At 40.0% G+C, this 16,919-nt stretch overlaps 1 protein-coding gene across 3 annotated transcripts in view; it reads right to left on the bottom strand.

The window, feature by feature from the left end:
• Window positions 1-2,334: 2,334 nt before the first annotated feature.
• Window positions 2,335-16,919, bottom strand: part of LOC311509855 (uncharacterized protein) — a 30,822-nt gene continuing 16,237 nt past the window's right edge. Inside the window, exons 1-15 of one of the 3 annotated variants that reach the window (XR_014699873.1) lie at window positions 9,459-14,848; window positions 8,882-9,020; window positions 8,262-8,798; window positions 8,013-8,108; window positions 7,703-7,932; window positions 7,316-7,494; window positions 7,137-7,224; window positions 6,611-6,958; window positions 6,377-6,495; window positions 5,710-5,801; window positions 5,508-5,622; window positions 5,287-5,376; window positions 4,699-4,860; window positions 4,239-4,418; window positions 2,335-4,146 (exon numbers count right to left, since the gene is read on the bottom strand). Coding sequence is in view for 1 of the 3 variants with exons in the window: in XM_084575295.1 (XP_084431421.1) it covers window positions 6,436-6,495; window positions 6,611-6,958; window positions 7,137-7,224; window positions 7,316-7,494; window positions 7,703-7,932; window positions 8,013-8,108; window positions 8,262-8,798; window positions 8,882-9,020 (1,677 nt within the window). In the remaining 2 variants the exon portion in view is untranslated. Of the gene's footprint in view, window positions 4,147-4,238; window positions 4,419-4,698; window positions 4,861-5,286; window positions 5,377-5,507; window positions 5,623-5,709; window positions 5,802-6,066; window positions 6,496-6,610; window positions 6,959-7,136; window positions 7,225-7,315; window positions 7,495-7,702; window positions 7,933-8,012; window positions 8,109-8,261; window positions 8,799-8,881; window positions 9,021-9,458; window positions 14,849-16,919 lie in introns of those variants that run through there. The other 2 variants (XR_014699872.1, XM_084575295.1) reach the window with 2 other exon arrangements.

Raw genomic sequence — 16,919 nt, 5'->3', positions numbered from 1 at the left:
CAAAATTGCAATCCACAAATCAATTTTTTTTTTTTTTTTTTTTTTTTTATATGTACTTAGGCCTCATTCATCGCACAGAATAACACAGTCCAAACAACTGACTCCAAGTCACAACCGGACTCACGATCCCACGGGAAGGAGTAAAACACAGATGAAGCAGCCGCCTGAAGAGTTGTCTGTCGGGCTCGCGGATCGCGTCGGCTCGCGGACCACCACGAAGACGAACGGGTCACGGCACCATTGTAGCGGTAGTGTTCGTGCGTTGTGTTTATGGACACCAACAGAGACCGAACCACTGTTTTCGTCGGTTTATTTGTTGTACCTGGCAGAACAGTATACAATCAGTCTCAGTAGAACTTTCAAATAACTCGCTCTCACACAGGGAGACAGCGCAGGAAAACTGTGCTATTAGCTACTGTGCATAAGCACTACACGTACCTGGCAGAACAGTATACAATCAGTCTCAGTAGAACTTTCAAATAACTCGCTCTCACACTGTAGCACAGGAAACAGTACAAAAACATAACTTAAGACACCCACTTAAATACGAAATTTAAAAGTATAAGGGTAAATATTTCTGGAGCTAGCATCATGTGCACTCACCAGGGAGACAGCGCAGGAAAACTGTTACGGTCTCCCAGGGTGCACGACCCTAATTCGCAGGGGTGCTGCGTTCAATAACCTTAAAATAATGTCGTAACTGACGACTAGTGTGAGAGGTGGCAAGTGGAGTCACATTAACTCCGTTACATTTACACTTGCATCAGTGATGCATCCACAATCACCTTTTTCTACCGCTAAAGGATTAAATTTAGGAATCTATTATCATGAAACACAAACAATGAATAAATCAAACAATATGCAATATCAACCAAATGAATATCAGAAAGGTGAAAGCCCATACAACTCACATCCAGTATCTCTTTGTTCTCGTGGGATGGTTTGGAGGGAAAAGAGAGGGGTCAAAAGGCTGAAGGGCCGGATTATATAAGGTAGGGGGGTGTGGTCCAGGTAGGTGTGGTCAGTGATGGTGTGGGGATTGGGATTTAACAATAGGCCTGTTCGACTTCATGCAGATCTGTGCAGATCTGACTTGACGTGATGCATGCTGGGTTGTTCATGCTCATAGACCTCGAATATGATTGGTTAAAATTAACTTGTTCAACCCAGCATGCATCACGTCAAGTCAGATCTGCACAGATCTGCATGAAGTCGAACACGCCTAATGTCAGTTAGGGGATTGTAAATGCCTCCTTCTTTGAACTATTGACCTTTGAACCCTGACTTCTGAGAAGTTCTGAAGGGCTATAATTCTGCATCAAAAGGGGCTATAGACATAGGACAAAGTGTTCTAGAAAGCTTATGAACTCAGCTGTGTGACTATACCGAGTGGATATAGACAGAGAGTGGGGGCACTGTTCAAGATGGTAAACATATATTTTCACCCACTTGACAATTATATACTTAACTTCTGGTCACAGAAATGTGTTTCCCACACCCTTAAACCCCCGGCTATGTATTATTCATTTTATTATTTATAACCTCCTATTCTAGGAAATCACTAATCGTTGTAGAAACTACAAATCCCTTGAGCTGCGACATGTAGCTTGACACCAAGTCACGTGATATTTGTAGTTTTTCAGTTTTCAAACACATGTTAAAATAGGGTTGTAAAAAAGATATATATACTGATTACATCAAATATCTAGTACTGCCGAACTAGCGATGACATTGCTTTAAACTGATATATGTTAAGAAAAAGTAACGATAGTTTATTTAAGATGTGTTTAGAACCGCCCAATATTTACGCCAAAAAGCAATACAGTTTGGTTCTCTGGCTTTATAGAACAGTAGATAGGGTTAGGATTGGTTTATCTGATCTGATTAATATGAAATATTAACTACAGCCGAACTTGTAATGGCAGTGATTATAGTTGCTTTCAGTTAAGAAAGGACACACAACACTGCATTTGAGTCGTTTATTTGAAAATATTATGACGCTTTGCTGGAGCTTGGTTGAGCGGCAGAAACCGAACGCAGACAATCCACGGCAGACAGCTATAGACAGGAATCGAATGAGTCCAACTACGTCACCAGGCCTTCTGTCGATCTCATAAGCCTTCTTTTAATAATACAGTTTAAAATGAGACCAACTGTTATAGAAAGGTGTTGACATGGGTTATAATTTGAGCATAGTCACCAAGGGGTCGGGGGGCGGGCTAGGGTGCAAAAATAAAAAATCCCCCATTGAACAAGACAATATTTAAAGTCTGATGCCAAAAATGTGTTTGAAATCCCCTCAAACCCCTAGAATGCCACCAATTAAGTATTTACAACTTCCAATTTTAGGGAAAACTCAATTTAAAAAAAAAAACCTACAACTCCCTAGACCTCTCTTCAGTACTTGTGTTGACATCAGCACCCCAGTTGTAGTTCATCCGTTTTAGGGTTGTGCTAGGGTTGTGAAAACATATATCTACCCAATATATCAAATATCACACACTGTCTAATAAATAATTATACTGCATGTATATGATCTATGCTAAGAAAAGACAACAATGTTTGAATAATGAAGATATTTTAACTAAAAGCAGTTGGCGCGCTACTGCCGCTCTGCCCGCGTGACGCAAAGCGGACTGTCCTCATCTCCATAGTAACGGCCAATGTTGCTACTTCCGCTATCAAAAATGTAAAAAAACACACACATCTATTTTTCATAACTGAAGGCGTGATTATTAAAACCGACATATTTGACGTCAATCTACTGTAGTGCAGCGTTATAAAACACAAATATCTTTAAGACAAGAAATATTTAATTTTCCACTTAATGTCTTTTTAACATCGGGCTTGACAGCTGTTATGCCTGCCTTATGCGACTGCAGTCCTAGTTCATTCACAACTTCACAGGTGTGTGTTGATCCTAACATGGTGAGCACATGCATTACCAATGTCTTCTGTATATCATACTTTTGGGGACAAGCCACCCAAAAGGCGCTCAAGCTTTCAGCACCCTTCATGTCACCAGCGGCCTGGATGTCAATCAGTTCGCTGTGATTGGCCGCCTCGTCATCACCTTCTCCACGTTAGCGGTTGAATGAATATGAATATGAATACGAAGCCTAAAATATCGTTTTCGCCCTTGCTACCGTACAGGTAATATGAGTCTGTTTACACTGACAAAGGCTAAAAAAAAATAACATACATTTAAAAGGCAAATTGATATATGCAATTATTACCAGAAAGGAACAACTCACACAATGGGATAAAACAGGAGACTGACTAGAGAAAACTATTCATGAATCAAACAAAAGAGACATGACTATAGTTGAAACAACAGTTCACTTTACTGGGTGAAATTAATAATGTAGGCTTTCTAGAGCTAAGAGACTATGCCCTGTTCAAAATAAAGACTATATATCTTCAGATAGAGGTGTATGCATGAGTGTGTGAGAGAGAGTGAGTGAGTGAGGGAAAGAGAGAGAGAAAGAGAGCGAGAGAGAGAGAGAGAGTATTAACATACTAACATGTGGAAATATAACCTGGAATAGCACACTGTTGGAGAAAGTAACAATACAATAGGCTATATAAACTACAGTACGTACAGTATATACAAACTATATACAACTACAGTGAAGCTATGTAGGGATGCGCAATACATTTTGACCAAAAATCTGAAAAAAGACCAAGGTAAATTGTCATGTTTGACAGTTGTGAATCACCAATGATTGGGTTGGAGCAGAGGGTGGGGGCTAATGGGATAACATAATGGGTTTTTACAGATTCAGAGGAATTTGCAGTACATGCTCTAAACACAAAGAAATCTTACAACAGCAGTAAAATAGCCTCAGGTTTCACATACAAGTTATTACAGCACTGATGTTTGGGTTCAACACACTGTGAAGACATCTTCTTAGAGTCATACACATCATCTGCCCAATAACTACTCTCCCAGTTCCTCATCAGTTGAGGAATTATAGTCTAAGTCTTCCTCTTCAGAGAAGTCATCTAAGGACAATGTTTGCAGTCCAAGAATACTTTTGTATGTTGTGCGTGCTTTGGCCAGTTGTGCCTCAACTTCACACAATCTTCTCTTCAGCACACAGAGTAGTCCCTCATGTCCTTTCTCCATTAATCCCTCTGTACTGCCTGAGAATGTGACATTAAAATATAAAGAAATGAGCCAAGTGGTTACCAGAGAAGCAAATTGAAGAAAAAGACTAACTATTTATTGTCCTTACATTTCCCATTGGAATCTTCAGTGAGCTGAAAGGTAAACTCTTCAATCAGTCCAGCAACACTCCTCATGTACTCGATGTGCTGCTTGACTTCACGAACCACAATAACTTCCTCTTCTTTCAGTCTTGCCACCAGCATTTCCTTGTCAAAAACATTTTTTTCCCGCTCCATATCACCATGACCTGCAATACATTAAATCAAAGTGTTATCTTACAACCTCCTATAAAAATATTGGGACAGAAGATATTTTGCATGCTGTACAACTACAATAGAGAAATAAACCCTGACAGGATGTGATTGAACCCCAGCGCTTCGTGAAGGGGTTCAATCACATCCATTTACAAATTACCGCATTCTTTTTTTTGCAGTGTCTTAAATTTTTTTTACATCAGATTCCATATATACATCAAGATGTGTGCATCAAACAATTTGTATTCAGTGCATTTCAGATGAAGTACTTACATTCCCATGGCCAGGAGTAGTTGTCCACAGCCAGGAGTTCATTGGGAGGAGGCAGTTTTTCAACTTCTCCCACAGTAGCATTGTGGTCATTGATGGCAACTTCCAAGGCTTTCTTCTCAACAGCAATCTTTCTTCTCAGTTGATGCCTTCACTTATTCCCACCTACAATGAGAAACACAAAATGAGTGCGTACTCACACGATAACTACACAAAAGCACCATACAAAATAAGTGTATGTGTTATGCTTATTGTGACAGATGCTGTGTGATCATTTTTACATCACAAGTGTTATTATCATTTGAAAAATTGTGAAAAAAGTTTCGGAATCTATTTTAAACAATCATATTTTTTTAGGTCAGGACATCTCTCCACTTTGCAGAAATATTGGAAATATTTGGATATTGCACTCAACCTTATTATGATTTTGACAGTTTTTCACTGTGCTGCCCTGGCTTGTAGTAAACCTACTTCAAAAAATGTCTTTGTTTTTTTTGAAGAAATGGCTTTGCTATTTTTACTATGTATAAATCAGTAGTGAATTCATTTTTTTCACAAATCTGCATTACTAGTGGCCTTTTCTGCTCTCACCAGACTGGCGATACAGCTGAAATTTTCGCTGTTTGATGCCTAAATATAGCCCCTCGATGGTCCTCTGCAGGTCATTTTGGATTGTTGCTCCTTTGGACGACAACAAACAAATTAATTAATGCCCATCTCAGTTTACAATCAGCCTCTTTTCAGATCCTCCGTACAAGAGCAGAGCCAAATGATTCTTTAAAATATGCCATCAAATATTTTTTTCAAAGTACCCGAGGTCCACTGCTGAACATCAGACACCCACTGCTGGACTGTGTCTTGCTGTAGCGATAACTCAGCGGTGAGTTTCTCCAGGTCCTTTGTAGCCTCTGTAATCCTTTGTACAGTCTGTCCGAAAGAAATATCTGTGTTAACAAATGCTGAGACACAATTTAAAAACAAAAATGTTATTATACATATTTGCCTAGTTAGTACCTTGATGTATCTTTTGGCCAGTGTCCGGTCAAGGTTTTCTGCCTTTCGCTTGTTCCAGCCACTTGCCTGGATTGTTAGCATGTCTGTGCGAACTTGACACAAAATGTATGTAAAGTAATTTAGGTTCACAGTGAGGACCAAAGGTCAGATACTACATTGACCATTCTCTAATAGTGTCACATAAATCTGGAAAGAATCATACACTTAATTAATGTGTCAGAAGTTAAATTATTATAAAGAGAATCCTGATCAGTGTAAAAGTGCTGACTAGACAATTGTTTTCAAAGGAGCACCTATGCATGGAACTCTAAAATGCAAAGGCTATTATATATATATATATATATATATATACATATATATAATATGGGAAATATTTAAGTCTGGTGCTGTTAGTCTTCTCTGGAGTTGGACACCTGCAGTGATTTGACTCCACCTGACCACGAGGAAGCACTCTATTGTAGAGAGGTGCTACACCTTCTGGTTTGGTCTATGTGGAGAAGGATTCATGCTGCAGCATGATAACAACCCCAATCACACCTCAAAGCTCTGACAGTACCACTTGAAGACCAAAGACTATAATAATAAATAGCGCTACACTCAACACAAACAAAAAATATGTCGGCTTGTGGTCTCAATTTGGACACAACTATACATGAAAAATGCTTACCGGCTTTTGACATGTACTTGGAACATATGGCTGCTCGGGAGAGGAAGCTGTTAACCTGTTCAACCTCCTCCCTGATTGTTGTTCCAGCTCCTTCTTGATTGCGTCCCCCCCCATTTTAACTGTAACACATTTACATGAATGTTATCATTTGGAAAACAGAAAGTAGGGGCAGAAGACAGACAATCATAATGTGTGGTACAAATGGTAAGAAATACATCTAATTGTCATTATTACCTCACACATCCATGAATGCGCTTTTGCATGCATGATGGAGAGAAATGGACGCATGTTCAGCAAGTCCTCCAACTCTGGACAGTGGTCCACAACTCTCTGCAGATATGGCCAATATTTGCAGACCACATCAGAGCAAAAAAACTGGACGGTCTGTGAAGCTAGCTGTTTCTGGAGATATAATGGGTATGCAAATATTTCTCCACGGAACATACTCAGTCCCTTCAGCAAAACCCCATGACGGCAGACAGCAACTTCAACACCTTCCTCGTCTAGTTTGCTTGCAGACTTGTTGGCGGACTCTCGTGCTGCCGTCCACTGACCCGCACCACATCTTCCTTTCCCTGGATTCTTAAGCAGATGAGGGCAAATACAGACATTTACACAGTTACATTTTACAAAATAAGCTGTAAATCATGGTACTGTGGCATAAAAAAAAAACAAAAAAACAAATTATGTTTACATTTTGAAAAAAAAACGGCAAGCATTCATAAAAATTTGAAATTGTGGTGTTATACATTTAGCTTACATGTCCAGTTGTTCCATGGATGTAATCAACAAAGGAGGACACCTCAGCATCACTGGCCAAAAAGACTCCATCAAAAAACCCATCAGGTCTTGAAAGAAATATATAGATGTGGGTTACATTTACTGTATAAAAGTAATTTGTGGCTCACTAGCATTTCAATGTACATGAATGTTACACACCCTGGTTGGCTTTTGAAGCGATATAATTTGCGGTTCCCATCCACTGCAACTGCCAACATGGAGGGAGTGCATGCAGGGCACTGAAAATGCTGGACCTGAGACAGCTTGTCAACCTCAAATTTGGCATAGGCCCATTCGAGGAAGGCCCTCTGCATTGTGTCCCCACATATCTTACCACTCTGAGAGCAAAAGTGAAAAAACAAAACAAAACAAAACAGTTAGTAACTGTTTTGAAGGTTGGCTTCAGACCGTGGTCATGACGAAAAAGAGGGCTCTGTGAAGAAATGCGTGCTGAAACTTTGGGGATTGTAAGAACAAGTCCTAACAATGAATCAGTTATTTAAAAGGTGATCCAAACAAGATAACTTAAATGATGAATCCACTCACTCGCCCGAAGAGTTTTGTTCGACCCTCGAGCATGCTGACAAAAGCTTGTCTCGACATCCCTGGGGCAGTGATTTTTAGATCCTCATACGTTGTGAACAAGTCCACCATGTACAAGGTCTCAAAATTAACAGTGGCTGGCCAGTAACCGCTTTCAACCAGATCACTTATGGTCACTGGCAAGGTTTTTCCACAGGAGCAGTTTACCAATGGAAGGAAGAGGTTGTATCTTCCTGAAAATTCAGAGAAAAACAATTATCTCTTGTTCAAAAGAAACAAAAAACACAATATGAAGATTAAAAAAATGTTTTACCATTCATTCCAATTAAAATAACTGTCTTTCCCTTGGAAAAGCTTGTTTGCCCGGTGGAGCAGTCGCAGCAGGGAGGAATGATTGGTAACATGCAATCTAAAAAGCAGAATTAGTTTACATATTAGAGTAAAATTAAACCAAAAACTCAACAGTGAAAAACAAAACTTCATCCAGCATGTTTGTTGGAGTAAACCAGGGTTTGTGTAAAATGTATTAAACAGCCTATATAACCTGAGACTTAAAAACTACCTTTTTCATGATAGGAGAATTTCCCTCCCTCATGCAGCTGAACAAAAGTGGATGGCGGCAGGTGTCTGAAGAACCCCTCCACCATGGATGCTCTGTTATGAAGCACCAGGGCCTCATGTTGGGAAAGGTCACAGGCTGTGCAGTAGAGTGACCGGGGTAAACAGTCCCTACACATCACTACTGCAGCCTTGTGTCCACAATGATGGCAAACCCCCTCCTTGGGCTTCTCAGATGACAGCATATTGTTCACCATGAAGGGCCTCATCACTGTCCAATTCTCCAGAGAGGAAGTTTGCCTGTTCCTCCAGTGTGAGGGGAGAGGTTGCTCAGCACCACTTCCCAAGAGGTCTCGGACATCTTGAATGAGGGAGTCTGAAAATGAAAAGGGAAGAAGGCAATGGTAAATCTGGGCAATTACCACATAACAAATTAGGAAGCAAGTATTAAGGGAAAAAAAAACAAAATTTTCGATGGTCACAGTGTCTTCAGTTGTGTCGGTAGACGGAGCACAGGAGGGTGTTACGCTCGCTGAAGAAACTGCAAAAATATGAATATCCATTTAGAACTTGCTCAATGAATAATGAATGCAACTACTGATGAAAAACAAATAAAAAACCAACCAGTAGCTGAATCTCGCTTTCGTTTCTCCCCAGCTCTACATCTTTTTGGCAGAGGTTGGCCATCTTTATCCTCATCAATCCAAACACACAGCTTTGTGGATTTTTTTGACCCTCCACTTGTGGGTTCATGCTGATCCACCTAAATAAACAATTGAGCCACAGAATAAACCACCACCCACCAAGGTTATCGCCACCTACAAACATCTCATTATAAAACCAATGTTATAATATTACATTGTAAAAATTCAGTAGTTCAATAGTTGTGGTCCTGTACTGTACTGACAGATCTAGAAAACCCTTTCTTCATTAAAGAAAAAGAAAATAAAGTGAAACGTTTTGACAGAATTCTGAATGACACTCACTGGCGCTAAAGTGTGAACTCAGCTCAGCACTATAGTTTGCATTTGAATAAAGACATTGAACCAGTACTGTATAGTTCTCTCTTTGCTTGGAGTGTTTTCAGTTTTGCACCTTGATACTTCTTCCCTGCTATAACTCAGAGTCCATTATGGTCTTAGACCTTGTAATTAGCATGTAATTAGTATGCTTTTTCCATCACTGAGATGATGTTACTTACCTTGCACTCATCCAGGAAAGCATCAACCAGGAATATGGCATCTTCGGGGTCAAGGTGATTCATTTGTTCAGCTTGGTTATTTTTCCACGCTTCTTTTTCCTCCTTGTTTACCTTTTCCTGCTTCTTTTCCCTCGTTTCTTTCTTTCTTTCTTTCTTTCCTTCTCCTTCTCCTTCTTCTTCTTCTTCTTCGTCTTCTTCTTCTTCTTCTTCGTCTTCTTCTTCTTCTAACCCATCAATGAGCTCGCACCAGACAGGAAGTTAAATGCACAGAGGATCCGGTAGATTTCAAAATTAAACACAGTGGACAAACATCCCATCGTAACTCGTCACTTTGTCAACATTAGTTTCTCCCGCTGCCACGGAATAATGTGTTGATCAGCAAATCAACCTCCGACATGTAGTGGGCGAGGGTTTGATCCGTCAGACGGAGTGAAATCACAAGGGAGTCCTATGTGGAAACTGGGGCCACAGCTATGCTAGCAGCGTCTATAGCAACCAAAACGTTTCAGTTTCACATTATTCTGGCGAGATCTGAAAAATCTTCGCAACAACGAGCGAGCGAGTGATTATGTACATTCACTGAGTGAATATTATGAAAATAAAATATATATTTCTCGCTAGAAATATAATCAAAATGCATTTTTATGCAGAAACTAACTCAAAATATAGATTTTTTCACTAAAAATTAGAGAAATGTCCGCCATGTTTTTTGTTCTCGCGGCCGGAATCGTGAAAGTCACGTGACTTGGACGCAAAACCATAGGAAAAGAATAGGCAAAAAAAATGTAACAGCAGAGAACGTCTAATATGGGGAGAAGTTCCACTCTCACTGAACTTCCGGGTTCTGAACTGTTGCAGTTCCACTCTGATTCCATATGAGGGCGCTCTCAGGACGAGTGCAGAATGAATGGAGCTCTATGGAGCAGTACCCCTCAAAATCCACTTTTCTCAGGATATAATTTTTTGTGCAGTAATTTGAATATTGAATTTGAAAGGAGATGCAAAGAAATTACACACTGCTGGGTGTTAGATTTTTTAGAGTCACTTATTTTGCTTTAAAAAGTATTTTAAAATGTCAATGACGTCATACACATCGTACGACCAGATACTGCTTTACGGCAATCCTTCAGTCACTGCTTTGGTGTTTTCGCGCTCTGCACTTTCTTTTCTCTCGAGGCATGGACAACACAGCTGACGATGGTTAAATAATCGTGCTAGAAGAGTTTCTGTTTCGTTGTTTTAAAAGACCGGGCCGAAAAAAAAAAACTTGGGCGAAAAAGTCCGCCTTTACATTCTGGTCCCGCTTCGGATGCCACGATGCCGTCAAGCGGGATCTGGTCATAATCAGTCCTTCACTGACCAATCAGCGTTCATTAGCACAATGCTAGCGTGTTATGGGCAACAACAACTCAACCTGTAAGAAAACGAAAGGACATAAGTTCTCGTTCATTCAACTTTTGACCTATAACCCATGTTGAACTTGCAAAACCTACAATCAAATCTGAGATTTCTCAACGACAATCGGGTGAAAGAGACACATTTAGCCGTTTAGCTCCATAGAGTCCCATTCATGTTGCACTCATGGCGATCGCCCCCAGTGGAAATCTGGTGGAACTGCAACCAAAATTCGTTACAATGGGACTTAATAGAGAGTGGGAAGGCTCTCCGTAGACGGGCTCTGGTAACAGTCATACAATTCAAGGGCCATTATTGTAACCCCTCTACGTTTTGGCACTTGGACCAACGTAGTCAGGGTACGTTTTTCTATGAGAGTGGGTTGCTTCATACCATGTATCAAAGCAATGATTACACGAATGGTAGGAGATGTTATGCTCCGGGAGAACAGGTATCAGGAACAGCTTTTGATGTTAGATGGAAAGAACATCTGCCAGGACATGGTCTAAAGTGAGTTGCAAAAGAAGGATTCTAAATGACGTTAATGCTGAAAATCGAGAGAAGTGGTATTAACTGATTAACAGATGGAAACGTTGTAACTTGCTCCCTATGTAGGTATTTTTTTTATATAACTAATGCAATCCATTTAATCATGTAATTCCACATTGAAATATTTTTCTTTTTAAGTATCTAGTTATACAATTGTGTGAAAAAGTATAAACAGGGGGGAAATGATAGAAAAATATTGGGTTTAGGTACTAGATTTAGCAAACAGGTTATATTCATGTATAATTGACCTTTGGCTAAGCCCCGCCCCCCTTAGTTACTGTTGCTACGTCCGACATTCTCTTCTGGGCTCGGGTTTTCTGGTTATCTATAAGGCTCTGGTATCAATATCAAGGAGCAACACTGTTCATGCAAAGCTGGGTACGTCTCTATTCACTTCTATAATCGTTATTACGAAGCAAACGGACTAACGTTACGCACGTATAACGTTGTATTTCTTCAGCGTGTGCTAGCGTATCAACAACTATGCAACTTAAGCTGTAACGGTGATGTTTTGGTTAGCTCCACAGGGTTTTGCGCGCACATCATTGGGCTTATCCATACCCTGGATGCTGGATATATATCGACAGTATAGCCTGCCGAGACCGAAAATATGAGACGCCTGCGTTGACGTCAATGGAGCGCTGTGGAAAAAGTGTCGGACCCCTGTGGGAGCTCTCTTGGCTTTGATTGGTCAATCTACATTCTAGGGCGGGGCTTAGCCAAAGGTCAATTATGTGCCTTGCTTTGTAGAAAACTTGTTAGTTCAAGGAGAGTGCAGGAGGCCTGAGACCTTGGTGCCACCTGAAGATACTCCCTCTCTCAGTAGAATAGATAACATGTTTGATGACAGGCAGTATGACGTGTACTGAAGACAATCTATCATTGTGTATAAATGCTGTTTCATTTCTCTGTTCTGGGAGCTCCTCTCCCATGACCTTGTGTTGTGTGAGATTCTGTGCACTGTTTGAGTAAAGAGACGCTGACTTCAAGATCCTCATTGCAAGAGTGGTCATTTCTTCTTTTTCCCCACACCTTGTCATCATTGCTGTAATGACCACAATTGCAGCTGGATGATACAGCAATAAAATGACCAACAGGCAGGTTTGGCGTGTGTAACAGATGAGGCTTTTTCTTCATCCATATTACAGAGCACATGAAATCTCCCAGCATCAGACCAGCAACACTCAAGCTGTTAAAATGGCGCCTTTTTATACTGCGTTTCTGCTAATGACCTCGGGAGACTTCATCGACAGGGATCCACTGCCTGCTCACATATTAACACACTTTTCCTTTACTTCAATTATATAAACACACATCCTCACAACCCTATATACATATTCAAATTCCTATTATTAATGAAAACAAACCCACACTAAACCACATTACATTTAGAACAATAAAACACACATATCCCAAAACCCCCCACATCAATTTACACTTGGTTACCCCCGGAACTTTAAAACACGGAGTCCGTTGTCTGGGGAAGCCTTTTGCCCGAACACCCTGAAGACAAAGAGACCGGTGAGTACAAAATACACCTCATTCCACATTGCACCTACAAACACCTAAAGAGCAACATATTATAATTTACATCCACCATCACATTTCTTTAGCTTAGCTCTTGCTCATTGTTTTATCAATTAAAATATGGCTGCATATTTTACCCCCATGTCCCTCTCTTCCAGGTGAAGCTGCGTGGCCCACTCAGCACCCGCCAGCCAATCCAAGGCCACAAAAGGACAACCAACATGGAGACAAATATTCCAACACTCAATTGTGCAAACTACAGCCATAACAACGTGTAAAACGCAATGTGATAAAATGTATTGTGCAAATCTTCAATAAAGTGCTGTTGCTCCTATTAAAGTGCATGTGTTCCCATACTCAATAGTGCAAAAGTGCATGGTGCCATATTTACAAAGTCAGCGCTCTTCGTCACATGCCACCTATTGAGAACAGGAAATGTCTTATTTTGTAAGTGTGACCTGCTGTTGCTGTCAGGGTGATGGGATTCACTTCAAATGTTGACAGTCCAGCAGATAGAGCCATTACATTTCTCTCTGGTGGGTTGTCTCTCTGTGAGTGCGTGTGTGAAGCTGTTTTAACATACTTTGATGTCACAGAGAGAATACATTTAAAACAGCCAAGACTTACAGCTGTCACAGATGATTTCCTCTGTAAAATATTGAATTGCACAGACTGTGCATCATGCCACGGTGCATTGTTACTCTAGTGTATCCCCTGAGAACTGCAGTAACCCCGTCTTTGCCAGTCCTCGAGGGACATGGGATGCGAGGGCCCGTTCAACGCTGCTCGCAGCTTTAATTATTATTTGTCAGGAACTTTAGAAAATTCCACGCATGTCTAAACATGCACGAAAAGTCCTGAAAATTTGCAGAAAAATTCGTTCTCCCGAAAATTGTTAGTGTATATGGGACCCAAGCACGGGCTTGGCAAAATGGCTCTGTAGCGCCATCTACGGACCAGCCCCTGAAGCCCGTTGCATCTAAAAATCTGGAAATATGTCACATACTGTATATGTAACATCCCAGGACGCACAAAAAAGTCAATTGGAGTCATATTCTAAACCCAACAGGAAGTCTGTTATTTTGATAAAACTGTGAAAATTGGACAAGTCTTTTTCGTAGGGTTTTTAAATCAGGCATTAAATATCATTATCAGATTGACTTCAAAATTTGGAATTAGGTTGTCGAAAGACAGGCGAAGGAACCTGACATAAGTTTTTGACTTTTCGTTGAAGTGGCGTGGGTGTTCTGGCCCCTCAAAGTTTCATGACGCGCCATAAAACAGGAAGTTGCATTAAACGTACTGTAATTCAGTCCAAAGTGCATCAAACTTTACGGTATTGTTAATGGCCCCCAGCTGCACACATTCATATGTCAATATTCATACAATTATTGTAGCGCCACCTATTATGAACAGGAAATGTCTGATTTTGGAGCATATTGGTAATGTGACCTGCTGTTCCTGTCAGGGTGATTGGATTTTGTCAGGACAGACTTATGGCCTTCATGATCACTCACTGCGAAAATTGTGAGTTTTCGTTAAACTTTGGGCCCGTTCTGGCTGTGAAAGTGAAATTTTTCTCTGTCTCACTGAATCCATCATCAGTTCAAGTAGTGTGCTACTTTGTCCAGCAGATGGAGCCATAGCATTTTTTTGTTTTGGCTGGCTGCCAGTGTGTGTGTGTTGGTTAAACATGTAATGATTGGTGAAGCTGTTTTAACATACTTTGATGCCACAGAGAGAATACATTCAAAACAGCCAAGACTTTCACTGTCTTACTGATTCCATCATCATTTCAAGTAGTGTGCTACTTTGTCCAGCAGATGGAGCCATAGCATTTCTCTCTGGTGGCTGTCTTTCTCTGTGTGTGTGTGTGTGTGAAGCTGTTTTAACATACTTTGATGCCACAGAGAGAATAACTATACACAGAGGCGGTCCTGGCTAGATTTACCCCCCCCCCCCCCCCCCCCCCCCCCCCCCAAAAAAAATACCCCCAAACCCCGCCACCAACACAACAATGTATTATATTATTTGTATTATTTTATTATATATAATCTTAAATACAAAAAGGTAACAAGAACAGAGAAAAAACAAGATAAATAAATGAAATACAGTATATAAACACCAATGTAAAAAAAAAATCCTTGCACAAATCCTTCATCACAGGATCTAATAACCATGCTTGAAAAATCCCTGAAGAAAGCTAAAAATAAAAAAAATTAAAAACTACATAAAGATTCCTGCAGTAAACTATTTCGTATTTTACATACGAGTTTTGTTTTGCATCATCCTAATACCATCTGAACAGTTCCAGTTATGATAACACACCAGTTTTGTACATAAAAAATTACTAACAATTAAAAAATTCCACAGTCAGGATGTCTGTGTGAATTTACACTTGTTGTGTTGCAAACACAAACTAGAATAGGTTGCCTATGGGTGAAATTAGTGGCATGACATGATGCCTCAGTTCTAACAGTTGCTAGTTCAGCAAAACTAAAAACCAAATACAGTCATCTTCTGTGGCTAATAGCAACATATTAGCAAGAGGCTAATAAATAGCCTATAGCCTACTGTCACTCACGTCACTCATAGAAATCTGCATACCTTTATCTTTGCCCATTTCTCCTCTTCTTCTTTTTCTGAACTGGGCACCTGATGGCTTCTTTGGTCTTTTACTTTGATCCATGATGAAGACTCGACATCATTAACTTTTGCATTACCTTTTGCCCGTCAATCAACCGGAGTTACGTGAGTCACGTAGATGACTGCACAGATTTTTATTTATGTATTTTTTTCATTTTTCACATAACCCAATTAATTACATGTAGGATTTATTTTGACGCAGTTTGTGTTGTGTGGCTTGGGATCAGTCTATCCCTCGCCCACTCCCCCTTGCCAACCTCTGCTGTCGCAAGTTGAACTTGACATGGAAATGAGCGGTAGTCTAGAAAACTGGCGAGTTTTGTTTTGAGTTTTTTTTTTTGTTTGTTTGTTTGAGGGCGCTCGTGGTCTATGTTAGTTTTTGTACTTTCCCTTAAATTCTTGGGATTCCTGCTACTTTAAATACTGAGAAAAGAATCACTTTAAAAAATGTTTTTACCCACTGCATCAGACTGTATGAGACCAAAGCAGTTCCTTCAGCAGCAGACTGCTGCATCCACGGTGCAAGAAGGAACGCGGGTCCTTCATTCCAACTGCAATAAGGCTGTACAACACCAGTCAAAAATAACCAGTTTTTTTGTTTTGTTTTGTTTTTCCCTTACATTCATTGTTCTTGCAGACTAAATCTTTTTTGCACTGCCTTGTATTGCACAAATCACTACCTCACCGTCTCAATAGTTTTAAAGCAATTATTTATTTGCAGTTTTCCATCCACTACAGTGTACATACAGAATGTCTTTATATTTCCATTTCTCTATATATTTTGCAGTGTCATTTTTTGTATATATATATATTTTCAAATTTGTTATTGTATTTTGAAAATTTTCTGTCAAATTCGTTATTGTTTTTTTGTATATATTTTGCCAAATTCCACACTACTGTGACAGGGAAACTTCCCATACGTGGGATCAACAAACATGTCTTATGACTAAGCGGGAAAAATGGCTATTACACTTCATGTGATGGCATGGAGTGTAATTGTATGATACACAAATATAAATCTTATCAGTCTTCAAGTCAACCCCTATGTGAGAATATTTTTTTAATGTTTAACTTTACTGCAGAAATAAACATGTTTACTATCTGACAGAAAACCAGTTTCGGTCTCTAATTGAGATATTTTTTTCAGTTCAGTGACAACTGCACTGTGGCGGATGTGAGCCAACACACTCCATTTATATTTTATGAGGTTACATGGCTGTGTGTCTGATGAGGTACTCTACAGCAAAGGGATGTATACCATGTACATCAGACTTCCATTACAACACAAACAGCTGACGTTTTCAGATGGTACAGCCACAGGAAACACAGGAATGTTGAGTACTT

The sequence above is a fragment of the Chelon labrosus genome (genome assembly GCF_963514085.1).
Source record: "Chelon labrosus genome assembly, contig: SCAFFOLD_132, whole genome shotgun sequence".
In the NCBI taxonomy this organism is placed as follows: domain Eukaryota; kingdom Metazoa; phylum Chordata; class Actinopteri; order Mugiliformes; family Mugilidae; genus Chelon; species Chelon labrosus.
This window is presented reverse-complemented; position numbering and strand designations above follow the sequence as displayed.